Below are 22996 nucleotides of genomic sequence, written 5' to 3'. Positions count from 1 at the left end.
TCAGAACAAACTACAGTCCCCAGAATTCTTTGGGAGAAGCCATGATACTTCCTTAAATGTGTAGAGCATAGGTACCAGTTCCCTGGGGCTCTGGGTGCCAGATCACCCACAAAATTACACATTAAGGGGCCAGGTATCTATAAATTTTGGTGCCAGGGCCATGCACGCTGCGTGGCACCCACAACCCAGGTGCCCACATTTGTGGGGCCAAGTTGGCACTGCTGGCAGACAGAGCCTTAATTTGAAATTTGTCTGCGTGCCAGGTCTCAGGCCTGTTTTGAAGCTTGTGCCCTAGAACCCTCGTTCAAAATTCACCACAGCCTGGTTGCAGCAGAAGAGAAGCAATTTGCAGATATTTTGGAGGGCTTTCTTTTTCATTGTGCGCAAGTTCCGTGGTCAAACTGTGGCAGAAAAAACCCGTTCCTGGGGCTGTAGTTAAGCCCAGGTTGAGGAACCTTTTCCTGGCTGACGGGATGAGCTCCGCTTCCCAGCTTTCCCACAGCCTGATGGAACGAGGCAGCCTAATGGAATGCCTGCCTGTTACTTCGATTTAATTCCAAAAGGCTTCTTAATGATCTTTTGAAGGGCAATTCTTCCAAACTAGGGGGATGTTAACACCATGAAGGAAGACGGACACCTTTATCAATGTCAACTTCAGTGTTTGGGGGTGAAGGGGCTTGGTCAATATGCCCTAAGTGTGGGGTTGGGGGGGAAGATGTTGCCAAAGTTGTTGCTGCCTATGTGCTTTCTCTGTCTCTCTTTCCGGGCCCAATCCACCCCAAAGCAAATGCTCAAGGCAATTGGAGGCTTGTGTTTCTCCTTCTTTTTGTTATCACAACAGAGAAACGAGGGGTGCTGTGTCACCTTCCCTCTGGTGGCGTGTGAGCTTTGGCAGTTGCTGGGGGGCGGCCCTCATTCTGCAATGCTTGGGCCAGTAGTTTTCCATAGGGTTTGACTGAAGCGGGTGAGTGTATCTCAGCTGTGATGTTGACGTAACACAGCATTGGGGGTTTCTAGAATTACTTAAGCCCCAAAACGAAAAGTCCCCACCCCTAGGGTGTTTGTCACTCTCACCAGAGATTTCAGTTCACTGCAATTGCAGAATGCAGAGAGGGAAAACACCGGTTCTGTGATGTCCAAGATGTTATCTCCCCTGCTTTGTCATTGCAGTTGTTTAAAATACAGTGGTACCTCGGGTTAAGTACTTAATTCGTTCCGGAGGTCCGTTCTTAACCTGAAACTGTTCTTAACCTGAAGCACCACTTTAGCTAATGGGGCCTCCTGCTGCCGCCATGCCGCTGGAGCACGATTTCTGTTCTCATCCTGAAGCAAAGTTCTTAACCTGAAGCACTATTTCATATTGGATATGATAGGTCATCATTTATTTTTGATGCTTTTTACCCCATCCATTTCCCTCCAGCCATCTCAGGGTGTTGTTGAGAGAGTGTGTGAGGGAGGGAGTCTCGGGTACAAAGTCAGGGAGCAGCAACATGACTGGGTCGGGGTTCGAATCTCGCGTTTCCCAGGCTTAGTACACCACCCTGTTGGTCGTTTAACCAAAGAACAAGCTGCCTCCTTTTCACCTCTGGTTACCCTGCAAAAACTTGTCCTGCAAATAGACCGTAGTGCAGATGGAGATGAACACATAAGGCTACAGTGGGAGAACTGGGTTTCTATCTGAGTCTGTATATACACCATACCTTTAAAGCACCCCTCCCAGGAACCCTGGAAATGGTAGTTTGCCCTTCATAGAACTACAGTTCCCAGACCCTCAACAAACTACAGTTCCCATAAATCTTTTTTTGGGGTGGGGATGTGCTTTGAATGCACTTTAAAGTTATGGTGTGTACACAGCCTTGTTCTGTACATAAATTTGTTTTATACAGAATATGTGGAATACAACATAACTATCCCAATTCTATTGGGGGGGAATCCTTTGAAGATTTATAATTAATATATATGATCTAGTATTTACCGAAATGTAAATACAGAGGAAATGGGTAATCAAATGGTGTCCTCCACTATTGAAACTCACTGTATCTAAACACACAGTTTTATAAATATATCTAGTCTATTCCCTTCCCTGAACCCACCAAAAACACTTTAGGTATTGTGTTGCCAGATATCTTGGTCTGAGAAGGGGGCTGTTAACATGGACATCAAACAAGCCCCTATTTTTAAAATCTCGGAAAACGTCGTGGATCTGAACTTCCCTCCACCTTCCAAACACAAACAAGCAGCAGGTCTTTCCCCACCGCCCACCTCCTCTCAGCCGATTTGCTCCCCTCCTGCTCTGCCAAATCCCAAAAATAAATCTGGCAGGCACTGGGGAGGCTGGAAAGCCCCAGGACCACCCCCCTTTTCAGAAATAGCCTGCCAGCTACAATTTAAAATATCTGCTGACTCCACCACATCGGGCAGAGAAAGGCTTGCCTTTTGCTGGGCTGGCTGGCTGGCTGGCTGGCTGGCTTTCCCCCTCCCCGATCCAGTCTGGTATCAATCTTGGGAAAACTCCAGTTTGTGGCTTGTTGATTATTATTTTTTTTAAACTCCCTTTTCTTTTTTTGCTGCTGCTGCTAATTTGAAAATTCGAAAGCCTATGGTGGATTTTTTTGTAAACAAAACGAAACAAGGCAAATGACAGCTTGTAAAATCCTATAGTTTTTTGGGGGGGGAGGCGTGAAGAGATTACAGCGCGGTAACAATGCAGTGCTTGTGGAATTGGGCCACGGCAAGAAGTCCTGAAGACCTGAACGGGAGCCAGCCAGTCACGCTGCGGAGCGTGAGAGGCCTCGCCTGTCCCGAGACGGCGGTTCCTGAGGTGAGTTCAGAGAGTGTCTGCTGTGGTTTTTGCTACTGAAATCAGCATGTTTCTTTAAAAATAAATAAATACCACCTGGAGAAAAGAGGGAATGGTTGAGTAAGCTGGATTTGTGGAAGTATGGAGGCTATTAGGAGAAGATGGGGCTACAAAGAACGGATCTACCCATTTCGCAGGAGGAAGTGGCAAGGTAGATTGAGGAAGGAGACGATTGGGCAACGTTAAGACTCTGGACTTAGTGGTCTCAACTGAGAGGGGTCCCCCCCTTTCCCATACCCCTCCAACATTCCTCAGATGAAAATAGGGACATTTCTCGCTCCCGCCCCCCTCCAATTTATCCTCCTCAGCCCCTCAATTTTGCCCTCCCCTGGACATTTCCACTACCACTATACCAACGGGGCACAGCCCTCGAGAAAACCCCTCGATCCTGATTTTATTTCATTCTTTGGTGGGTTTGCAAACAGAAAAGCACACACCAACAAATAAGTCTTAGGAAGGAGCAAGATTAGACGCTGACGCACAAAGGCTTTATTTTTTTAAACAAAAACAAACCCCTAGACTCCTTGCGCTCTTCTCTTCTCCCCCTTTCTTCCCACCCAGGGCGGCCCTGCCCTCCGCCTGCCCCTCAAAGCCTCGCAGCCGAACCTCTCTTCCTGCTTGTCCGCCCTCCAGCAGCCGCTATGAACAGCCCTCATCCTGCTCCCCGAGCTCAGCTGCAGCGCTGGCAGGGGAAATGGGGATGTTCTGCGATGAAATCAGAAGCCGGGATGGCTTTCGTAATTCTGGGACCGTCCCTGGAAAATGGGAAACTTGGAGGGTATGCCCTCTTGTTTTGTTAGATGTTGAAGTACATTACGTGACTGATTTGCTCTGCTGATTTTGTGGGGACCCCTGAAAGTCCAACCTCAGTATAGACTATACCATGGGTAGGCAAACTAAGGCCTGGGGGCCGGATCCGGCCCAATCGCCTTCTAAATCCGGCCCGCAGACGGTCTGGGAATCAGCGTGTTTTTACATGAGTAGAATGTGTCCTTTTATTTAAAAGGCATCTCTGGGTTACTTGTGGGCCCTGCCTGGGGTTTTTACATGAGTAGAATGTGTGCTTTTACAGTGGTACCTCAGGTTACATACGCTTCAGGTTACAGACTCCGCTAACCCAGAAATAGTGCTTCAGGTTAAGAACTTTGCTTCAGGATGACAACAGAAATCGGGCTACGGCGGCGTGGCAGCAGCAGGAGGAGGCCCCATTAGCTAAAGTGGTGCTTCAGGTTAAGAACAGTTTCAGGTTAAGTACGGACCTCCGGAACAAATTAAGTACTTAACCTGAGGTACCACTGTGTTTAAAATGCATCTCCGGGTTATTTGTGGGGCCTGCCTGGTGTTTTTACATGAATAGAATGTATGCTTTTATTTAAAATGCATCTCTTGGTTATTTGTGAGGCAAAGGAATTTGTTCATTCCCCCCCCTCCAAATATAGCCCAGCCCCCCACAAGGTCTGAGGGACAGTGGACCGGCCCCCTGCTGAAAATGTTTGCTGACCCCTGGACTATACTGGGCTAGATGGACCAATTTTTTGGCTCCATATAAGGCACTTTCCTATATTCCCTTCTGTGGCTGGTTCCACCTGGGAGCTCTGAATTTGAGCTGCGGAATGGTACTGATCACAGGGAGATCTTCCTTCAGTGAAGATCCACCTGCCCTTTATATATTGAACAAAAGTTATATGCCGCTTGAACGGAAAAAAAACCCGAACCTCTGAGCAGTTAACAATAATGTAAAATTCTTACTGTAAACATCTTTAAACGCTAGCTGGATTAGAAAAATCAGATCAGAGAAAGTTCAATAAAGTAAGAAGGAAGGTGAAAATGAAAGGGGTAAAGGCACATTTTGGATATGCTTGTTGAATAGGAGAAATTTTAATGGACCGCGGAAGGTGGGGAAAGGGAAGTCGCGGATAATGAGATGGTTTCAATAATTACGCATTTGCTGCAATATTGAAAACGATAAACAGAATGTTTAAAAAAGATCTAAAATTCTTGGTGGGCGAACATTTAAAAGCAAGTCTACCAAAGCATTCTATGAATGTGTGATTAAAATCCATGGTAGCTAAAAAAAGAGATTAAGCACAAGTCGGCCTTCCATGTGTCTGGATCGCCTTGCCTGTGCAAAAATGTTCTCTGCAGGTGCTGAAATAGTGCAGCAAAGGTGCTTGCTTTATGTCAGCAGGTAGGAATCTCCAACTTGCATCCGCTGCCACACTAAGATATGGGTTGCTTTCAAGCGCAGGGCGAGTATTTTGAGACACCTCTAACAGGGCCAGTCACGCAGATTGGAGCAGTCAAGTGGGCCCAGAATTGTAGGTTCGGAAGAGACCCCAAGGATCATCTGTCTAGTTCAGCCCTCCACAATACAGGAATCCTTTGGAGATCCTGCAAGTGAACTTTGCCTTAAGCTGTTAAGGGCTATGCATTCTAATCCTAGCACCTTCAACACCAGGGTGCTGATTGGCAGGTTGGCAGCCATGCTTGTTGAATCTTCCAAACCTGAGCTCGTGGTTGTATTTTCCCCAAGTGTTAAGCCAAGAGCAGGACTCCCCTCCCTCTCTTTCTCTCTGTCCTGGATAGTGGAGAGGCAGGTGGATAAAACCACCAGGGGCTATTAGACACAACGGCAATGGTCCCCCCTCCGCTGTTGAAGGCAGTGCAGGCGTTACCCCCCCCCTTTACGTGCGATTGACTTGCGCGCAACGTGCGGTGCTGGGAAATGAGTAAATAAATAGAATCCGACCAGGACAAGGGTCAGCAAACTTTTTCAGCAGGGGGCCAGTCCACTGTCCCTCAGACCTTATGGAAGGGCCAGACTACCGGTATAGTTTGAAAAAAATAATAGTGAACAAATTCCTATGCCCCACAAATAACCCAGAGATGCATTTTAAATAAAAGCACACATTCTACTCATGTGAAAACACTCTGATTCCCGGACTGTCTGCGGGCCGGATTTAGAAGGCGATTGGGCCGGATCCGGACCCCGGGCCTTAGTTTGCCTACCCTTGGACCAGGAAATGGAGAGAGAGAGCCGGAGATTCCTTGTGGCTTGCAAGGAGTTCTGAATGCAGTTCCTGGAAATCACAAGCAGGGACAGCGCTGCTGTGCTCCGGTCCTGTTTTCAGGCTTCCCATAGGAGAGGCATTTATTTATCACATTTATATACCGCTTTTTCATCCAAAGAGCTCCGGGTGGCATGTGTGGTTCTTCCCCCCACCCCATATTTTACTCTCCCAACAACCCTGTGAGGTAGGCTAGCCCAAGACACCGTGACTGGCTTACGGTCATCCATTCAGCTTGACGGCTGAGCGAGGATTCAAACCATGGTTTCCCAGGTCCTTAGCCCGACACTCTAAACCGGTGTTTCCCAAAACTTGGGTCTCCAGCTGTTTTTGGACTACAATTCTCATCATCCCTGACTGCTGGTCCTGCTAGCTAGGGATGATGGGAGTTGTAGTCCAAAAGCAACCCAAGTTTGGGAAACCCTGCTCTAAGCCATTACCCTACACTGGCGTCTGGCTGAGAACAGGATGCTGGACTAGGTGGGCTTTTGGCCTGATCCTGCTCTCGATGTTCTTAAATAACGAAGAAAGCAGTGCCAGGAGCAAAACACCTTCCCTTCAGCAGTTTCCTCCTCCCTCAAATCGCTTCCTTCCCCTGTGTATGCATATTTGCATGTGTGAGAGCGATGACGGATCTCAAACCAGTTTTTAGCAAGCTGACTGGTTTCCAAGGCGTGCCTGAGCTGGCCCCACTCTCCCCTAGCAGGGGTTCTCGTCAATCAAGTTTCCGTCTGTAGCGTTTGATTCCTGGGAGAGGCTGGAGTTCACCGGAGGGGTTCGTTTTGTGGGGAGATCCTGACCCCGCAAAGAGACTTAGGTGGCCGGAGAGAATGTTTGAACAGGCTCCTGGTTTTACTAGCTGGCTGTGAGTGCACCTTTAAAATGTGTGGATCGGTATACAAGTGCCATTTTCTGCACAACTTTGCGCTCTCTCTCTCTCTCTCTCTCTCTCTCTCTCTCTCTCTCACTCTCTGCCTCCCCAGCCTCCTTGTATTTCTGCTTGTGGATTTGAGACTGCGCTGACGCAGTCCTGGTTTATTTTCCTCTTGTTTTGTTTTGTTTTGTTTTGTGGTGTTTGCACTTCAGATCTAGCAAAAAGCCCCCCCCCCTTTCTTCTTCTGAAAAAACGTTCATGTGAAGTCTGGCTTGTACTAGTGGGGGAATCTATCCATTGCACGGGGGGGGGGTAGGGCTGGGCCAATCATGTCTTTTGGATCACGCGAAATAAGGGGGCCTCTGAGCTAGTTCAGAAAGTCTTCTCCCTGCTGCCCTAGCAACTGCAGCCTTTTTGCATTTCTGAGCTTAGCAGGGGAAAGGTTGGTGCTTAAAGTATGACTCCCAGGAAGGGGTTGAACCTCAGGATTTCTCGTTTTTTTGTAACTAAGCATTTGGTGCCCCTGTGTCTTGCAGGGAGGAGGGTATTTTTCTGTTGGGGTTGCAGAATCTGAGATAGAGGTAGGAGCAGCAGAAATAAATAATAATAATCCTGTTCTTTGGGCTGGCTTCATAGCCAGATAGGTCCTCCTCACCCTCCAGATGTCCCCCGATTTACAGAAGCTGTCTCAGTTTCTGATTTGATCCTGGAATGCCCCGTTTTTCCTTAGGACACCTCTGGAGGAAGGGCATTCTGGGAGGCACAACCACAAAGAAGACCCCACTTTCTTGTTGCTGCTAGGTAACACTCTCTAGGTCATGGAATTATACTGACAAGGCGTCCTCCAAAGATCTTGATGGTCTACTGCAGGCACCCCCAAACTTGGCCCTCCAGATGTTTTGGGACTACAACTCCCATCATCCCTAGCTAACAGGACCAGTCATCAGAGATGATGGGAATTGTAGTCCCAAAACATCTGGAGGGCCGAGTTTGGGGACGCCTGGTCTACTGGGTCTGGGCGGAGTGTTACGCTTTAGGAAACCTGGTCCCAAGCTGTTCTGTGTGTTGTATGTTAACCACACCTTGAAGATGACTCTGTCGTTCAGAGGCAGCCGGTCCAGTACCTTTGGCACTGATGTAATACAGTGGTACCTCGAGTTACAAACGCCTCAGGTTACAAACTCCACTAACCTGGAAGAGTTACCTCGAGTTGAGAACTTTGCCCCAGGATGAGAACAGAAATTGTGTGCCAGCGGCGCAGTGGCAGCAAGAGGCCCCATTAGCAAAAGCACACCTCTAGTTAAGAACAGTTTCAGGTTAAGAACGGACCTCCGGAACGAATTAAGTTCGTAACTAGGGGTACCACTGTACATGGACAGTCAGATCTTCCTGTTAGTAACCCGGCCACTGAATTCTGCACCACTTTCACCCTCTGCACCAACCTCAAGGGCAGATCTCCACAAAGTGGGCTACAGTAATCCAACCGTGAGGTTACTGGGGCATGAATCACAGTGGCTAAAATGCCACTATCCAGAAAAGGACGCTGTTGGTGCACCAACTGCTCTGGTAATTGGTTATCTGAAGCTAGGAGCACCCTCAAATGACGTACCTGTCTCCTTCAGGGGAAGGGCAAACCTGTTCCGAACAGGCAAGCTTCCCAATTCTTGGGAACCCCTCACGGAGTCTGCCTTATTGAGTAATTGCATGAACTCTGTGTGTGCTGGTGTTGTGCATCTTTCCTGATGCTGATGGTGGGAACCTGTGGGCCTCCAGATGTTGCATCATTCACCTCTGATCATTGGCCATGCTAATGGGAGTTAAGTGCAGTCACACCTGGAGGGCTGCTGGTCCCCTCCTCTCCGCCCAAACACTTTAAAGTCTAGCAGGCTAAAGGGGTGGTCCTTCCTGGAAGCCCATTCACAGAGCAGCTGCAAGGGCAAGCTAAGCACTCACCTGATTTTTCCTTGGCGTTGAACCTGGGACCACCTTCTTTTCTTTTTTTAAAAATAATATTTATTGCAACAATTTAAACACTTACAAAAAAAAGAGCAAAGAAAAAACAATACATTACATTACAATACAAAGACACTACATAACACTAAAAACTAACAAGACAAAACAAAAACAATTTAAAAACACATCAAAAAAAGAAAAAAGAAAAAAAAGGAAAAAGAAATTTCAATATCTTGTCTTTCACATATTTCCACGACCTCCTCACGCCTCCCTTTTCGTATTCCACTTCTATTAATTATTTCAGCAATTCCTTTCCATCTTCCCCTGTTTTCTGTCCTCTAATTATCTTAACACATTTTAACCTTATTTTTCCATTAATACTCTATTAATCTATTTGTACTTAATTCCTTATAACCTTTCTACTGAAGCCATATCACTTCATTCCAACGTTCTTCTAACATTCATTAATTTTACAATATTTCTGTAAATAGTCTTTAAACTTTTTCCAACCTTCTTGCACCGACTCCTCTCCCTGGTCTCGGATTCTGCCAGTCATTTCCGCCAGTTCCATGTAGTCAATCAACTTCATCTGCCATTCTTCCCTGGTGGGTAAATCTTGTGTCTTCCAATACTTCGCGATGAGTATTCTTGCTGCTGTTGTTGCATACATAAAAAAAGTTCTATCCTTCTTTAACACCAATTGGCCGACCATGCCCAGGAGAAAGGCCTCTGGTTTCTTCAGAAAGGTATATTTAAATACCTTTTTCATTTCATTATAAATCATCTCTCAGAATGTCTTAATCCTTGGGCATGTCCACCAAAGGTGAAAGAATGTACCTTCAGTCTCCTTACATTTCCAACATTTATTATCGGGCAAATGGTAGATTTTTTCAAGCTTAACTGGTGTCATATACCACCTATAAATCATTTTCATTAAATTTTCTCTTAGAGCATTACATGCCATAAATTTCATACCTGTGGTCCATAACTGTTCCCAGTCAGCCATCATTATGTTATGTCCAACATCTTGTGCCCATTTAATCATAGCTGATTTCACCATTTCATCCTGAGTGTTCCATTTCAACAGCAAGTTATACATTCTCGACAAATTCTTAGCTTTTGGATCTAACAATTCTGTTTCCAATTTTGATTTTTCCACCTGGAAACCAACTTTTTTGTCCGAACCTGGGACCTTCTTCAGGTACAGCAGATGCTCTCCCACTGAGTCACAACCCTTCCGCTATTTATTCAAAATAAATAGACTTCAGTTGACACAATAAGCAGCTTCTCCACTTTCTTGTGCTTACAAGAGAGTCCAGCCGTGGGCTTTTTTTTTTTATAAAGGGGGAATGAACACCCAGGAAGGCTGCAGTTTGCAGTCTGCTGATGAGATTATTTGCAGGCTATGAAAAATCCTCAAAATACGGTACCTCCTGGGCTTCTTCAAATTCAAGGTACGCACCATGAAACTCCACCCCCATGAGAATTCTTTTTAAATTCTCTTTCTCCTTTTGACCATTTTTTCAGATGCAATTTCGTTTCATGGTGATTGATGGAGAGAACAGTTGCGGGGGGAAACTGGAGGAGAAATTTTCGGTACAATGCTAGTCTGAGCGTGGGATCCTCTTGGCTAGGTTTGACAGACTCCACATGGCAAGGAAAGAGGCAATTACTTTCCTGAGCATGCTGAGATGCTTTTGTTTTATTTTTTACTTGGAGGCGGTGTGCCAGCCCCCTCTCCCTGTAGGCTAGACCTCACCATTGTGGAGGGTTATTGAAGGCAATACATGCTACTCAGTGCATGCTTAAAGCTATGGAACTCGCTCCTGCAGTGATGGGCACCAATTAGATGGCTTTGAAAGAGGGTTGGACAGATTCATGCAGGAGAAGGCTTTCCATGGCTACCAGGCATGATGGCTGTGCTCTGCCACCACAGCTGGAGAACCTAATGATTCTGAATACCAGGAGGGGAGAGGGCTCTTGTGTTCTGGTCCTCCTTGCAGGTTTCTCGGACGGATCTGGTTGGCAACGGTGAGAACAGGATGCTGGGCTGCAGGGGCCATTGGGATGATCAGCCAGGGCTCATCTTATGTCCTTACTTTCTCCCACTGGTTGCTGTATCCTTCATGGTTTTGGGGTGTTTTTTTTTTAATCCATTGTTGTTTTACACCATGGCGATCCTGCAAGCCTACTTACTGCATCCTTGTATGAAAACAGCGTTTTAGGAACATGCCCGTCAGGCAGCGAATTCCTTACTTGAGAACTCCCCTGTGTCTGGTATTTTGATTATGTGTTACCTATGGGCTTTCAGACATACCTTCGTAATCATAAGGACCAGAAACTTGCTTTTAAAAGATTCTTAGGAAACTGGATTCTGCAGCCAGTACCATGCACCACACAGCTTTTTAAAGCAGTGGCGTAGCGTGGGTTGTCAGCACCCGGGGCAAGGCAAGTAATTTGCGCCCCCTAGCCCGTGGATTTGCGCCCCCTAACCCTAACCCCCAGGTGTTGCGCCCGGTGCGGCCGGCACCCCCCACGCTACGCCACTGTTTTAAAGCAACTTTCAGCATGCATGGAGCCTTGCCTCGGATATAATGGTAAAATATCAAGGTGTTCTTCTATAGCCTCACACCGATTATTGTGGGACGTACGGTTTCTTCTGCTTCTTTAGGAATTTTTGGGTTGTGGAGTCAGTGGTCTTATGCCACACACACACACACACACTCCTCAAGCCGGGGGGGGGGGCTCTGCCTGGCTCTTGGGACCATTCCCCTTCCAAGCCATGCCTCCTCTCCCCTGGCCATGCCCTGGCCTTGCTGCACACCATTACTTAGTGTTTTTGCCTGGCTGGAATGTGCCCTCGATCTCTGATAATGCCTCTTTGCTTGCCTGGATGGAGGAGAGAGGAGGAGGGGACCCTGGAGATGAGGTGAGACCCTGGAGAGTGGCTGCCAGTCCGTGTAGACCAGGGGTCAGCAACCTTTTTCAGCTGTGGGCCGGTCCACCGTCCCTCAGACCATGTGGGGGGCTGGTCTATATTTTGAAGAAAAAAATGAACGAATTCCTTTGCCCCACAAATAACCCAGAGATGCATTTTAAATAAAAGGACACATTCTACTCATGTAAAAACGTGCTGATTCCCGGAACGTCTGCAGGCCGGATTTAGAAGGCGATTGGGCCGGATCCAGCCCACGGGCCTTAGGTTGCCTACCCCTGGTGTAGACATTAGATGGACCAGTTCCCCAGTCTCCTACAGATGAGGTTCTAAATGCCCAGAGGCACTGAGTGAGTGCCTGGATTTGGGGGGGGGGGCGGTTGTTGCGATGAGGAGATCCTGCTCACTGAGACCTATCTACTTGAGAGCTCAACCTTTCTGGAATGCCCTCCCAGCAGATAAAATGGGGCGGGCGCAGCCCCTTTCGTTGCACGTGGTATTTCTAATATAGCGTGTTTTTCCAGCAAATCCTCCTAGGAATGAGCTCAGAGATCAAGTCTAGTTTTTAGTTTATTTTTGTCTCTTGGAACTTATTTTAAGATCCTGCTTAAACTAGTGACCAGCGGTTTCTTAATTGCGTTGGCGGGAGGTGGGGGGGGGGCAGAGACGGAGATGAATCATATTGGGCTAATCTCCCAAGGATGCTGTGGAGCAGTTTGTGTGTGTGTGTGTGTCTCTCTGTGTGTGTTTTAAATGTTAATCTGTCACATATGTACAGTGTGTGAGAGTGGCTCTTTTAAAGAGAGCCTCTTTATTTGTTCCATTACAGCCCCACTGGGTTTAGCTGTGTGTGTGTGTGTGTGTGTGAGAGAGAGAGAGAGAGAGAGAGAATAAATAAATGAGAGAGAATATGCATGCACCCACATTGCATGTCGTGAGGGCCGGCAGCAGGCTTTGAAAATCCTGTCTGAGCTCTTCCAATTCAAGGTCGTTGGGATTGTTTAAATATAATCTCCTTATACTTTTTCCTACAACTCACCATTCCGGTGTTCTAAAATTAAATTCCAGGCGAGGGACTACAAGTGGGGGTGGTGGGGGTGGTGGAGGGAATCTCAGACCGAGATTGCGCATGGACCACACATTTAAAAGCACATGACTTCCTCCAGAGAATCCTGGGAACCGTAGTTTTGCTGCCTCACTGAACCACAATTCCCAACAGCCTTTAACAAACTTCTATGTGCACACCATACATTTAAGGAACGTGGCTTCCCCCAAATACAGTGGTACCTCAGGTTAAGTACTTAATTTGTTCTGGAGGTCCATACTGAACCTGAAACTGTTCTTAACCTGAAGCACCACTTTAGCTAATGGGGCCTCCTGCTGCTGCTGCGCCGCCGGAGCACGATTTCTGTTCTCATCCTGAAGCAAAGTACTTAATCTGAGGTAATATTTCTGGGTTAGCGGAGTCTGTAACCTGAAGCGTGTGTAACCTGAAGCATATGTAACCTGAGGTACCACTGTAATCCTTTAGAACTGTAGTTTGCCCCTCACAGAGTTACAGTTCCCGGCACCCTTAACAAACTACTGCGTATGCACTGTACATTTGAAACCCATGGCTTCCCCCAAAGAATCCTGGGAACCGTAGTTCACTTCTCGCAGTGCTACAGTTCCCAGCACCCTTAACAAACTGCAGGATTCTTTGGAAGAAGTAAAAAACAAAGGGAAGAAATCCCTGCGCTTAGAAAACCCAAATATCAGGGAGGAAGGTGGATAGGCAGAACCCTTTTCCTTGATACATTAGATTTCTGCGTGCAGGGAATGTTTTTGAGAGGAGGAGTCTTGCCTGGCTAGCCCCCTCCTGTACCCTGAAGCTGTTCAGTCTTCCTGACGCCTATTTTCCACCTTGGTATAAACTAGGCCTCAGCACTGATTGTGAAGTTGGAGCATTCAGCTGATCACCTGCTAATAATAGCTCGCTTTAGTTCGAACGTGAGCCGGATGGGGAGGCATTCCTGCCCGCTGCAGCCCCAAGCTCTGTGTATCCTTCAGCCCTTTAATCCTGCCCTGTGGATCCCTCCACCTTGTGCCTGCTCCTGCCATGCCCCCCCCCCCCCCCCGCGAGGCTCTGAATGTCTTAAAGCAGCCTGCCACGTGCGGAATGAGGCCTATTACGGAGCCAGATCTCCCCAGGTTTTCCGACAGCCTCAGCAGGATTCAGTTCCGACAAACAAATCTCTACCATCAGTCCCAACCCCCTTTCTTTGCTAGTTTGGGCCGAATGGCATGTTGCATTAATCACACGTTTCACTGCAAGTAGCACCTTCGAGGGCAAATAGCAACTGTGGAAGCAGGAGATTGGAGGTGGGTTTTGGGCAGTGTGCTGGCAGAGGAAAACCACATACTTGTACTTTGCCAGAGGCACCCTCAAAGCTGGATGTAATGGGAAACTTGTAATGTGGAAAGTTGTGGCGGCACTTGAGAACAGGAGTGTGGCGAGCAAAGAAGATATTCCTCTTGGAAACCTGGATAAAATGCACTCTAGTCCATCACTGATGGACGCTGCCTTCATTCTAAAAGTTGCTTTCCACCATAATGAGGACTGCATGCTTAGCTTGTTTAACAAAAGTCGATGTTTCGATAGTCAGGGATTCGGTGGGTATCTCAGGGCTTCCTTTTGTGCATTGCTCACTCCTTAAAAATACGTAGGCTGGGTGAAAAACCTTCGTCCAGGAGCCTCTGCAAAAGAATCCGGCTCTGTCATTTGTAAAAATGCAAAGAAACTTAATCTGCAGATTGCATCTTTTTTAGACAAAATGTTCCTTAGGACTGTTCTCTCTTGCACACGTGTGCCTGCCGCACTCGCTCGCATGCGCTCCATTTGTATGACAGCAGCTTTTCTTTTGGATCTGGGTGTGAGCCAGCCCGTTGGTGAGAATTAACAGCGTGTTCCGGAACCCAATTCAGACACCAGATTATGTGCGAAGACGGCAGAATAAAAGAGGGAGGGTGCTGCTTTGCCCAGCTTGATAATGATAATAAACAGGCTAGATTGTGCCTGCTGTCAGGGGTACGAGCTATTGATGGCATTTCTCATACAAGGACCCCAAAGGCACTTGTGATGTCACTGTTCTTGGTTTCATCTTTACCTTTGTGGAGATTCAATAGTGTGTTCTGTTTGGGGAAATTCTGATGAAAATAGATGGTTTCTGAACAGGTCTTTTTGGTGCCATTTCCGTTCCTACCCTGTCTTTGGCTTTGCTTGCCCACAATGACTTTTAGTCTGTTTGTTTTTGGCAACCTCCAGGTCCCGCCCCCCCCAACATTGTGACTACACCGCAACATCCTTGGTCAGGAATGATGGGAATGGTTGGGAGTCAAGTTTGGGAAACCCTGGCCTAAAACCACGCTTCAGCTGGGTTAGAATAATATAGAATAATATAGACCTCTGTCTAAGTGTTGTTCCTTGACCCAAGGGCTAGGAAAAGTCAGGACTCCCAGTTGGTATGGGCAGGGTCAGCACCTACAGCCATTTTAGTGTCTCCATGATGCCCTTGAATGTTGTTATTATTTATTCAATTCCTAGGCCTCCTTTTATCTGAAGATGACAGGGTGGAGTTGTGTTGAGGCATTGTGTGTGGGGAAAATGGCTTCCCTCAGCAACAGCGCAGCAGGCCTTGGGGCATGGTTATGGCTCTCCGGGATCACCTGAGCCCAGAACCAGGAGGATTCTTATGCGCCATCTGCACCATGCATCTAAAGCCCTATTATGCCACTTTAACTGTCATGGCTTCCCCCAGAGAATCCTGGGAACTGTAGTCAGGGGATTATAGATATGTGGGGGTGGGTGGTAAACTACAGTTCCCAGGATTCCTTGGGGGACAGCCATGATGGCTGGAGTGGTACGGCATTGCTTTACATGTATGGTGGAGATGAGGCCTGAGTTGTGTTTGACGTCCCAACGTTGAACCTTCCCACAGTCTCCATGTCTGACCTATGGGCTCTATTGCTGTGTGGATTGGGGAACCGGTCCCTGCCCCTTGGAGTCAGCTGGTTCGAGTCTGCACCGCCTGACGGTGATGCCACCCCAAGTTTCATTTGCGCTCATGTTAAGATGTCTGTTTTGGGAAAAGAGGAGGGAGGGAAGGAAGGAGGAAACGGATTGGAAGCATTCCTAAAAGAAGCAGTTGTCTCGTGCAAGTACATGCTAACTCTGTCCTTATATCATCTGGTGTCGGAACGAGCTTCCGGAACACTCAGCAACTCTCTCGCTTCGTGACTTGGATTCCAGCCTGGTTTTTTAAGTTATCAAACTCTCTTGTTTCTTTTCTTCCCAGCATGCCTCTTGCTTGCATGTGGCAGATCTTCTTCCTCCCTCCTGTCTTCTGTTCTTGGTGTTGGGGGTCCAAAGATTGTCTCTTCAGAAGTTGGCATCGCATAGGGCAAGAGTGGGGAACCTCTAGCCTTCCTGATATCATTATACTACAACTCCCATCAGCTGCAGCTAGCGGGGATGGTGGCCAGGGAGTTGTAGTTCAGGGCAACAGGTTTTCCCCATCCCTTAGAGCAGCCTTTCTCAACCTGTGGGTCCCCAGATGTTGTTGAACTACAACTTCCATCACCCCTAGCTAGCAAGGCCAGAGCTCAGGGATGATGGGAGTTGTAGTCCAACAACATCTGGGGACCCACAGGTTGAGAACCGCTGCCTTAGAGGGTCAAACTAGGACCAGGGAGGATGAGTTTGAATCTCTTCCAGACCATGATTCTTGCTAGGTGACCTTGGGCCCATCTCTTTCACCCTGAAAAAAATTTGGAAGACAAAGTTTATTGTTGAAAAATATGTGGCAGTGAAAGGGAAATGGTGGCTGGGCTATAATTCCCATTGGCCCCTGCTAGCATGGCCAATAGCCAGGGATGATGGGAGTTGTAGTCCAGTAACGAATGTTCCTAACTCCCGGTGCAGGGGCCAAAAGTTTGCGCTATGAATCAGGACATCCCTTGTTTAAATCTCATGTCTGTTATGGACTCACTAGATGCCCTTTGGCAAGTCATTCTCTTTCTCAGCCTCGGCCCTCTCCCACCATATGGGGGATACGAATACTGACTTCACTTACTGTGGGATGCATAATATCATGAGGATAGGATAGGAAGATGGGGGGACGGAGGTGGGGGTGGCAGAGAAATAAAAGGGGGTGTCCTGTTCACTCGGGCCTCTGGCTCCAGCCCTACTTACTGCTTGCACATGAGAAAATGCAGTCCTCAGTGGCCAAAATATCCCATGCACCCACTTTGCAGCGTTGTTTGCTAACCATGCCAGCTGCAGGGTTGCAAGCAGGGGGCTGTCTGTGAGTCTCTTTTATACCCTCGAAGGCACTCACTTGTTTGCCTTCTCCCTCTGAGCCCAGTCCATATTAGCACCTTTGTGGCTGTGCACATGCTCAGAGACAGGAGGTGAACGCAGGCAGCAGCATCAGAAAGGACGAGGGGTGGTCCCTCCTGCAAGGGTGTGGGCCTCAGCAGCTGCCCAGTGATGGCTACTCCCGGCACCAGCCCCATTTGCAAGGGCTGAGGTCTAAGCATCCACATTGGTTGCCCCAGCCGCTTCAGGTGGCAAATGATGCTGAACTTTTGCAGTATCTTCTGGACCTGGGTAAGTGCAATGCTTGGGCGGGCAGTTCTTTGTATATATTTTGGCACAGATGCCACTCCAGGAAAGGCCAGTCATTGCTTACAGGGAGAGTGCAGTGATGGTTGGGCGCAAGTCACAGCCAGCTTTTCCCGCAACTGCCTCGTCACTCTTTCAAAGCCGGGAGCGAGTGACTGGACCGTCCAGTCAGAAACAAATTTCTCGTTGTTCCTTTGTTCGACCTTGTTAAAACACACACACAAACACTCAGAACGAGGCAACGCTCTAGCCAAAGCAGCTGTTGCTTGTCACCAAACGAGCCACACCAGGGACCAAGCTCCTAACCGTGTTTCTTGACCCAGCAATCTGCCTGAGCACGTCACAACCACACAGCGTGATTAATTCGTTCCCCAAATAGGAGGAGGGTAGGCAGGGGTGGAGACAGGACTCCATCTTCCTGCAAAAGTTTCCTGAACAAATAAATGACAGAGCTTATAAAATCCACGCACACAAACCACTGTTCTTTCTTGCAGAGGATACCGGAGGAGTTGACCCTCGATGCCTTACTGGAAATGGACGAGTCGAAAGTGAAAGACACCATGAAGAGGTGCGGGGCCAGTGCTGAGGAATGCTCCCGGCTCAACGGGGCTCTCGCCTGCTTGCGGAAAGTGACCCGCACAGGTAAGAAGGCTTCCTGTGCTGCTCCTGGAGACTAGCAGCTCCTCCAGTAGTAGATCTCTATTTCAGTAAGCAATAGGCAGCCTTGCTGCTAGCGACTGGTAGGGTGGAAGACAAGGAGCCCAACAGCAGGTGGCAGCAGAGGCAATGACAGCTACTGTGTGGTCTGCCTATTGCGATCTATCATAAGATCCTTGGTAGATCAGACCAGAGGTCTATCTAGCCCTGTATCCCAGTGGCCAGCCAGGCACAGATGCATGCCATACATTTAAAGCACATTCAATGCACTTTGAAAGCGCGTGAGTCCCCACCCCCACCCCGCCAAGAAGCCCAGGAACTGTAGTTTTCCTCCCTCACAGAGCTATAATTCCCAGCACTCTGAACAAACTGCTGCTTCGAGAATTTGTTTGGGGGAAGCTGTGTGGTTTAATTGTGCACCAGGTGTCCTTGTGTGGCATGGGAGGAGGATATATCAGAAGCTGGAGAGGTAACAGGACTTAGTGAGCAGGAAGAGGCTGGGGCAGAGAGCAGTCCAGAGGCAGAGGGAGAAGCAGAGGCTGGAGGGGGGGGGAGAGGCAGATGAAGCAGGCTGCTGAAGAAGCCAGGGGCTCTCCCCCTCCTGCTGCGACCAGCTCCTCTCCCTCCCCCGGTCTCCCAGAACCTGCAGAGGTATGAAGAGTGCGGAGCAGAGACAGAAAAGGCGAAGGAGCCTCAGATTGCTTGGGAAGGACTTGGTTGAGGAAGAGCCTTAGAGAGCAGTGGGAAGGTGGGGATCTTCAGTCCACACAACCACGTCATTGGGGCAAGAGCTTTGGGGAAGAGTTGCTGTGCTCACTAGGCCTGAGCTGTTTTGTTTCCTTGAACCAAGAGTTAACTTCACTGATGCCTTGTGAGTTTTTCTGCCTTGATAGTAGGATAGGTAAAGGTAAAGGGACCCCTGATCATAAGGCCTGGTCGTGGCCGACTGTGGGGTTGCGGCGCTCATCTCGCTTTATTGGCCAAGGGAGCCGGCGTACAGCTTCCGGGTCATGTGGCCAGCATGACTAAGCTGCTTCTGGCGAACCAGAGCAGCACATGGAAATGCCGTTTACCTTCCCACTGGAGCGGTACCTATTTATCTACTTGCACTTTGACGTGCTTTTGAACTGATAGATTGGCAGGAGCAGGGACCGAGCAACGGGAGCTCACCATGTCGCGGGGATTTGAACTGCTTACCTGCTGATCGGCAAGCCCTAGGCTCTGTGGTTTAAACCACAGCACCACCCGCATCCCGATAGCAGGATGCAAGAGCAATAATCCTCTCTTGCTGATGTTCCCCAGTAGCTGTTGATCATCTCCTGATCCTGGACATAGGAATCAGCCACCATGACTTGCAGCTAGTTGGCACCCGCCATAATAATAATAATAATAATAATAATAATAATAATAATAATAATAATAATAAATTTATTTGTACACCGCCCATCTGGCTGAGCTTCCCCAGCCACTCTGGGCAGCTTCCAACAAAGATTAAAAATACAATCCCTTTTCTTAAAGCCGTCTAATTGCAATCTTCTTCCCATGTGCAGGTGGAGAATACAAAGACGACCTGGTGTGGAATCTGCCAGACACACGCCGTGAAGCCAGCTTGATGCCCCCCTCCGAACTTTCCCCCTGCCCCACCTCACTCACGTGGACTCACGGCAGCTTGACGTCCCTGAAGGGGAACGGCCCGCAGGCCCGCTCCGTCTCCACGTCCACGCTCCTGTCCTCCTCGGACCAAGGCCCCCCCGGCAGCGCCGACAGCCTCTTGGAGTCATTTGCTTTCCCCACCCACTGCGGGAGGCGGAACCTCAGGACTCCCCACAGCATCACCATCACGCCCCCCACGACGCCCCAGCTCAAGAGGGGGAAGCCGCCACGGACTCCCCCACCGCCCAGCCGGAAGGTTTTCCAGCTGCTCCCCAACTTCCCCACCCTCACGAGGAGCAAATCCCACGAATCTCAGCTTGGCAACAGGATCGATGAAGTCCCTCCTATGAAGTGAGTATCCAATCTGCTGCATTGTGGTCTTACTATCATGCAAGGGTTGCCATTTTGACGAGGCCCTGCCATGCACAGAGTTGAACCCTTGGTTTGTTTTAGCACAATTACTGTCCTTTTAAAATATATATATATATTTGTTTGACGGGATCTGTGTACTGCTTCCTCGTAATTCGAAACCTCAAAGGCGTTTACATTAAGATTATCAGTCAAAAACAAGCATGAAATTTCCCCAACATAAAACCAGCAGCTTAAAAAAATAAACAATATGGAATTGAATTACATATGGAAACATGCCAGATTTACCGTGTCTGGGTATGTTTGCTTAAATAAAATGTTCAGCCTGTGCTGAAAATTGCACAGGTGGTGACCATTTTGTGTGGGGGTTCTATTCCTGCGCCCCGCACACATCGGCAGAGTGTGCATAAGCCCGTGCTGCCCCCTATACTCCCTCTCCCGGGTCCAAAAGGACTTGTGTTTCAGTGGTCATGTGTCAATTGGATGCACACAAAATGGTTGCCGCCTGTACAGTGAAGGCACCTGCTTAATATCAATGGACAGGGAGTTCCGAAGTGTAGGTACGGTTGCATTGAAGGATCGATTCCTTGCAAGTGCAAGACAGGCATTGTGTGGTGTTTGTAAAAATGCCTGTTTCACAGATAAAATTGGCCAAATGGATATACACATATATATGGGGTGAGGATATCTTTCAAGTAAACTGGTTCTAAACTGGTTCCTCTTACTGCAAGTATTGCGACGGCACTAGAAAACCGGCTATTGCCATCTCCATTTTACAAATCAAGGAAATAGAGGCTGAGTTGAGCACTGGCCTGCAGTTGTTTGACCTAAGGCCACCTCTCTAAAAAGAGATTTGGACTGAAACCCAAAACACACACCTATTAACACCCCCTCCTCTCAACAGACTGAATTTTTCTATTTATTTTTTTCTTTTTGTTCATTTAATAACAACATTTATATACTGCTTAATTGTAAAAAACAACAACCAGAAAACCAAGAACATCTAAGCCAGCCTTTCTCAACCTGTGGGTCCCCAGATGTTGTTGAACTACAACTCCCATCACCCCTAGCTAGCAAGGCCAGAGCTCAGGGATGATGGGAGTTGTAGTCCAACAACATCTGGGGTCCCACAGGTTGAGAACCGCTGCGAGTCAACAAGTCACATTGGTTTCTTGGAACTAATGCCAAAAATATTACAAATGAAGCCCAAAGGTGCATTGTTATCAGGAGGGCTGCATTGCTTTGGTTCTGACGATTTGGGAGGAGCCCTAGCAAAATAGGCTAGTGGTTGCTTTGCTTGCAGAAGGTCCCAGGTTTCACCTCCAGCATCTGCAAGAAGGGCTGTCCAAAAACTTGGAGAGACTCTGCTGATAAGTGCACAGCCGTGTTCTTCAATGGGTGTCGTTGGGACATTTGGCTAAGTTGGCAATGGATGATGTGGGTTGCAATCCCAAGGATGTACAGGGACCCAACACTGAAGAACACTAATGTAGAAATACCAGACCAGTGGTCTTGCTGATTTTATTTTATTGCATTTCATAGTATCATAGAGTTGTAGAGTTGGAAGGGACCCCAAGGGTCATCTAGCCCAACCCCCTGCTATGAAGGAATCTACTTCACCTTTTTTTATCCTTGTGAGGTAGCCTAGGCCAAGAAGCAGTAACTGGCCCTAGTTCACCCTAGTGAACCTGATGGCCAAGGAGGGATTTGAACCCTCGTCTTTCAGGTCTTGGTCCAATACTCTTAACCACTACACTAAAGGTAAAGGGACCCCTGACCATTAGGTCCAGTCATGGCCGACTCTGAGGTTGCAGCGCTCATCTCGCTTTATTGACCGAGGGAGCCGGTGTACAGCTTCTGGGTCATGTGGCGAGCATGACTAAGCTGCTTCTGGCAAACCAGAGCAGCACACGGAAACGCCATTTACCTTCCTGCCGGAGCGGTACCTATTTATCTACTTGCACTTTGATGTGCTTTTCGAACTGCTAGATTAGCAGGAGCAGGGACCAAGCAATGGGAGCTCACCCCGTCACGGGGATTCAAACTGCCGACCTTCTGATCAGCAAGGCCTAGGCTCTGTGGTTTAACCCACAGCGCCACCCATGTCCCTTATCATATACTGTGTCTCATTTAAGGTATATGACAGCTTTGTATATACAGTGGTACCTCGGGTTACATATGCCTCAGTTACATACACTTCAGGTTACAGATTCCGCTAACCCAGAAATAGTACCTCGGGTTAAGAACTTTGCTTCAGGATGAGAACAGAAATCGTGCTCCTGCGGCGTGGCAGCAGTGGGAGGCCCCATTAGCTAAAGTGATGCTTCAGATTAAGAACAGTTTCAGGTTAAGAACGGACCTCCGGAACGAATTAAGTACTTAACCCGAGGTACCACTGTATCTTTGATATATCCCTATGGCTCAAGTCTAACCCCCTGTTTTTTCTCTCTCTCTTTTTTAGATTCGGTAAGAGAGGCATTCTTTTGGCAACCTTCTCGCCATCGGTGGAGTGGGGGGTGAAAAAAACATGACCTCCGTAGGTTTGGAGGGTAGCCTTTCACACAACCTTCTGTTTGCCTGCATCTTGTGCAATCTTCGGAACAGTAGGCCCAAACAGTCACTCTGCTGCAATTTCCTGAATCCACTGGGAAGAGGGATTGGCTGTTGAACCGCTCTGTGAAGGGAATGTGAGATTGTCTCAGCACCCTGAGCAAATTGCAGTTCCTGAGTCTCTTTTTTTTGCAGGGTGGGTGGGTGGGTGGGTGGGACTTGTCTGTTAAAGTGGCATCATGGTGCTTTAAATCTGTGGTGTGACTGTGGCCCTGGAACACCACAGGTCGTCCATCCCCCCTGTCCTTGTTTTGAACATTTAGGCCTGCTCCCATTGTGTCTAGTCTGGGTTGGCTCTTTATAGGGATGGGTTGTTTTAAAATAGTTGTTTAAAAAAGAAACTGCGTCATGCATG

The 22996-nt window shown here is 48.1% G+C and overlaps 2 protein-coding genes across 2 annotated transcripts in view; both read left to right on the top strand.

Annotated features, from left to right (window-relative positions):
* Nucleotides 1-4032, top strand: part of EVI2A (ecotropic viral integration site 2A) — a 242082-nt gene extending 238050 nt beyond the window's left edge. The window contains exon 3 of the transcript XR_014002588.1: nucleotides 3944-4032. The gene's annotated coding sequence lies outside the window, so the exon portion shown is untranslated. The remainder of the gene's footprint in view (nucleotides 1-3943) is intronic.
* KSR1 (kinase suppressor of ras 1) overlaps nucleotides 1-22996 on the top strand; it is a 106623-nt gene that overhangs the window by 62522 nt on the left and 21105 nt on the right. Inside the window, 3 exon segments of the mRNA XM_081173262.1 lie at nucleotides 17847-17994; nucleotides 19560-20012; nucleotides 20015-20017. Of these exon segments, the coding sequence (XP_081029388.1) occupies nucleotides 17847-17994; nucleotides 19560-20012; nucleotides 20015-20017 (604 nt within the window).

The sequence above is a fragment of the Podarcis bocagei genome (assembly GCF_964188305.1).
Source record: "Podarcis bocagei genome assembly, chromosome: 15".
Lineage (NCBI taxonomy): Eukaryota > Metazoa > Chordata > Lepidosauria > Squamata > Lacertidae > Podarcis > Podarcis bocagei.
The sequence above is the reverse complement of the archived record's forward strand: the minus strand, read 5'-3'. Positions and strand labels throughout refer to the sequence as shown.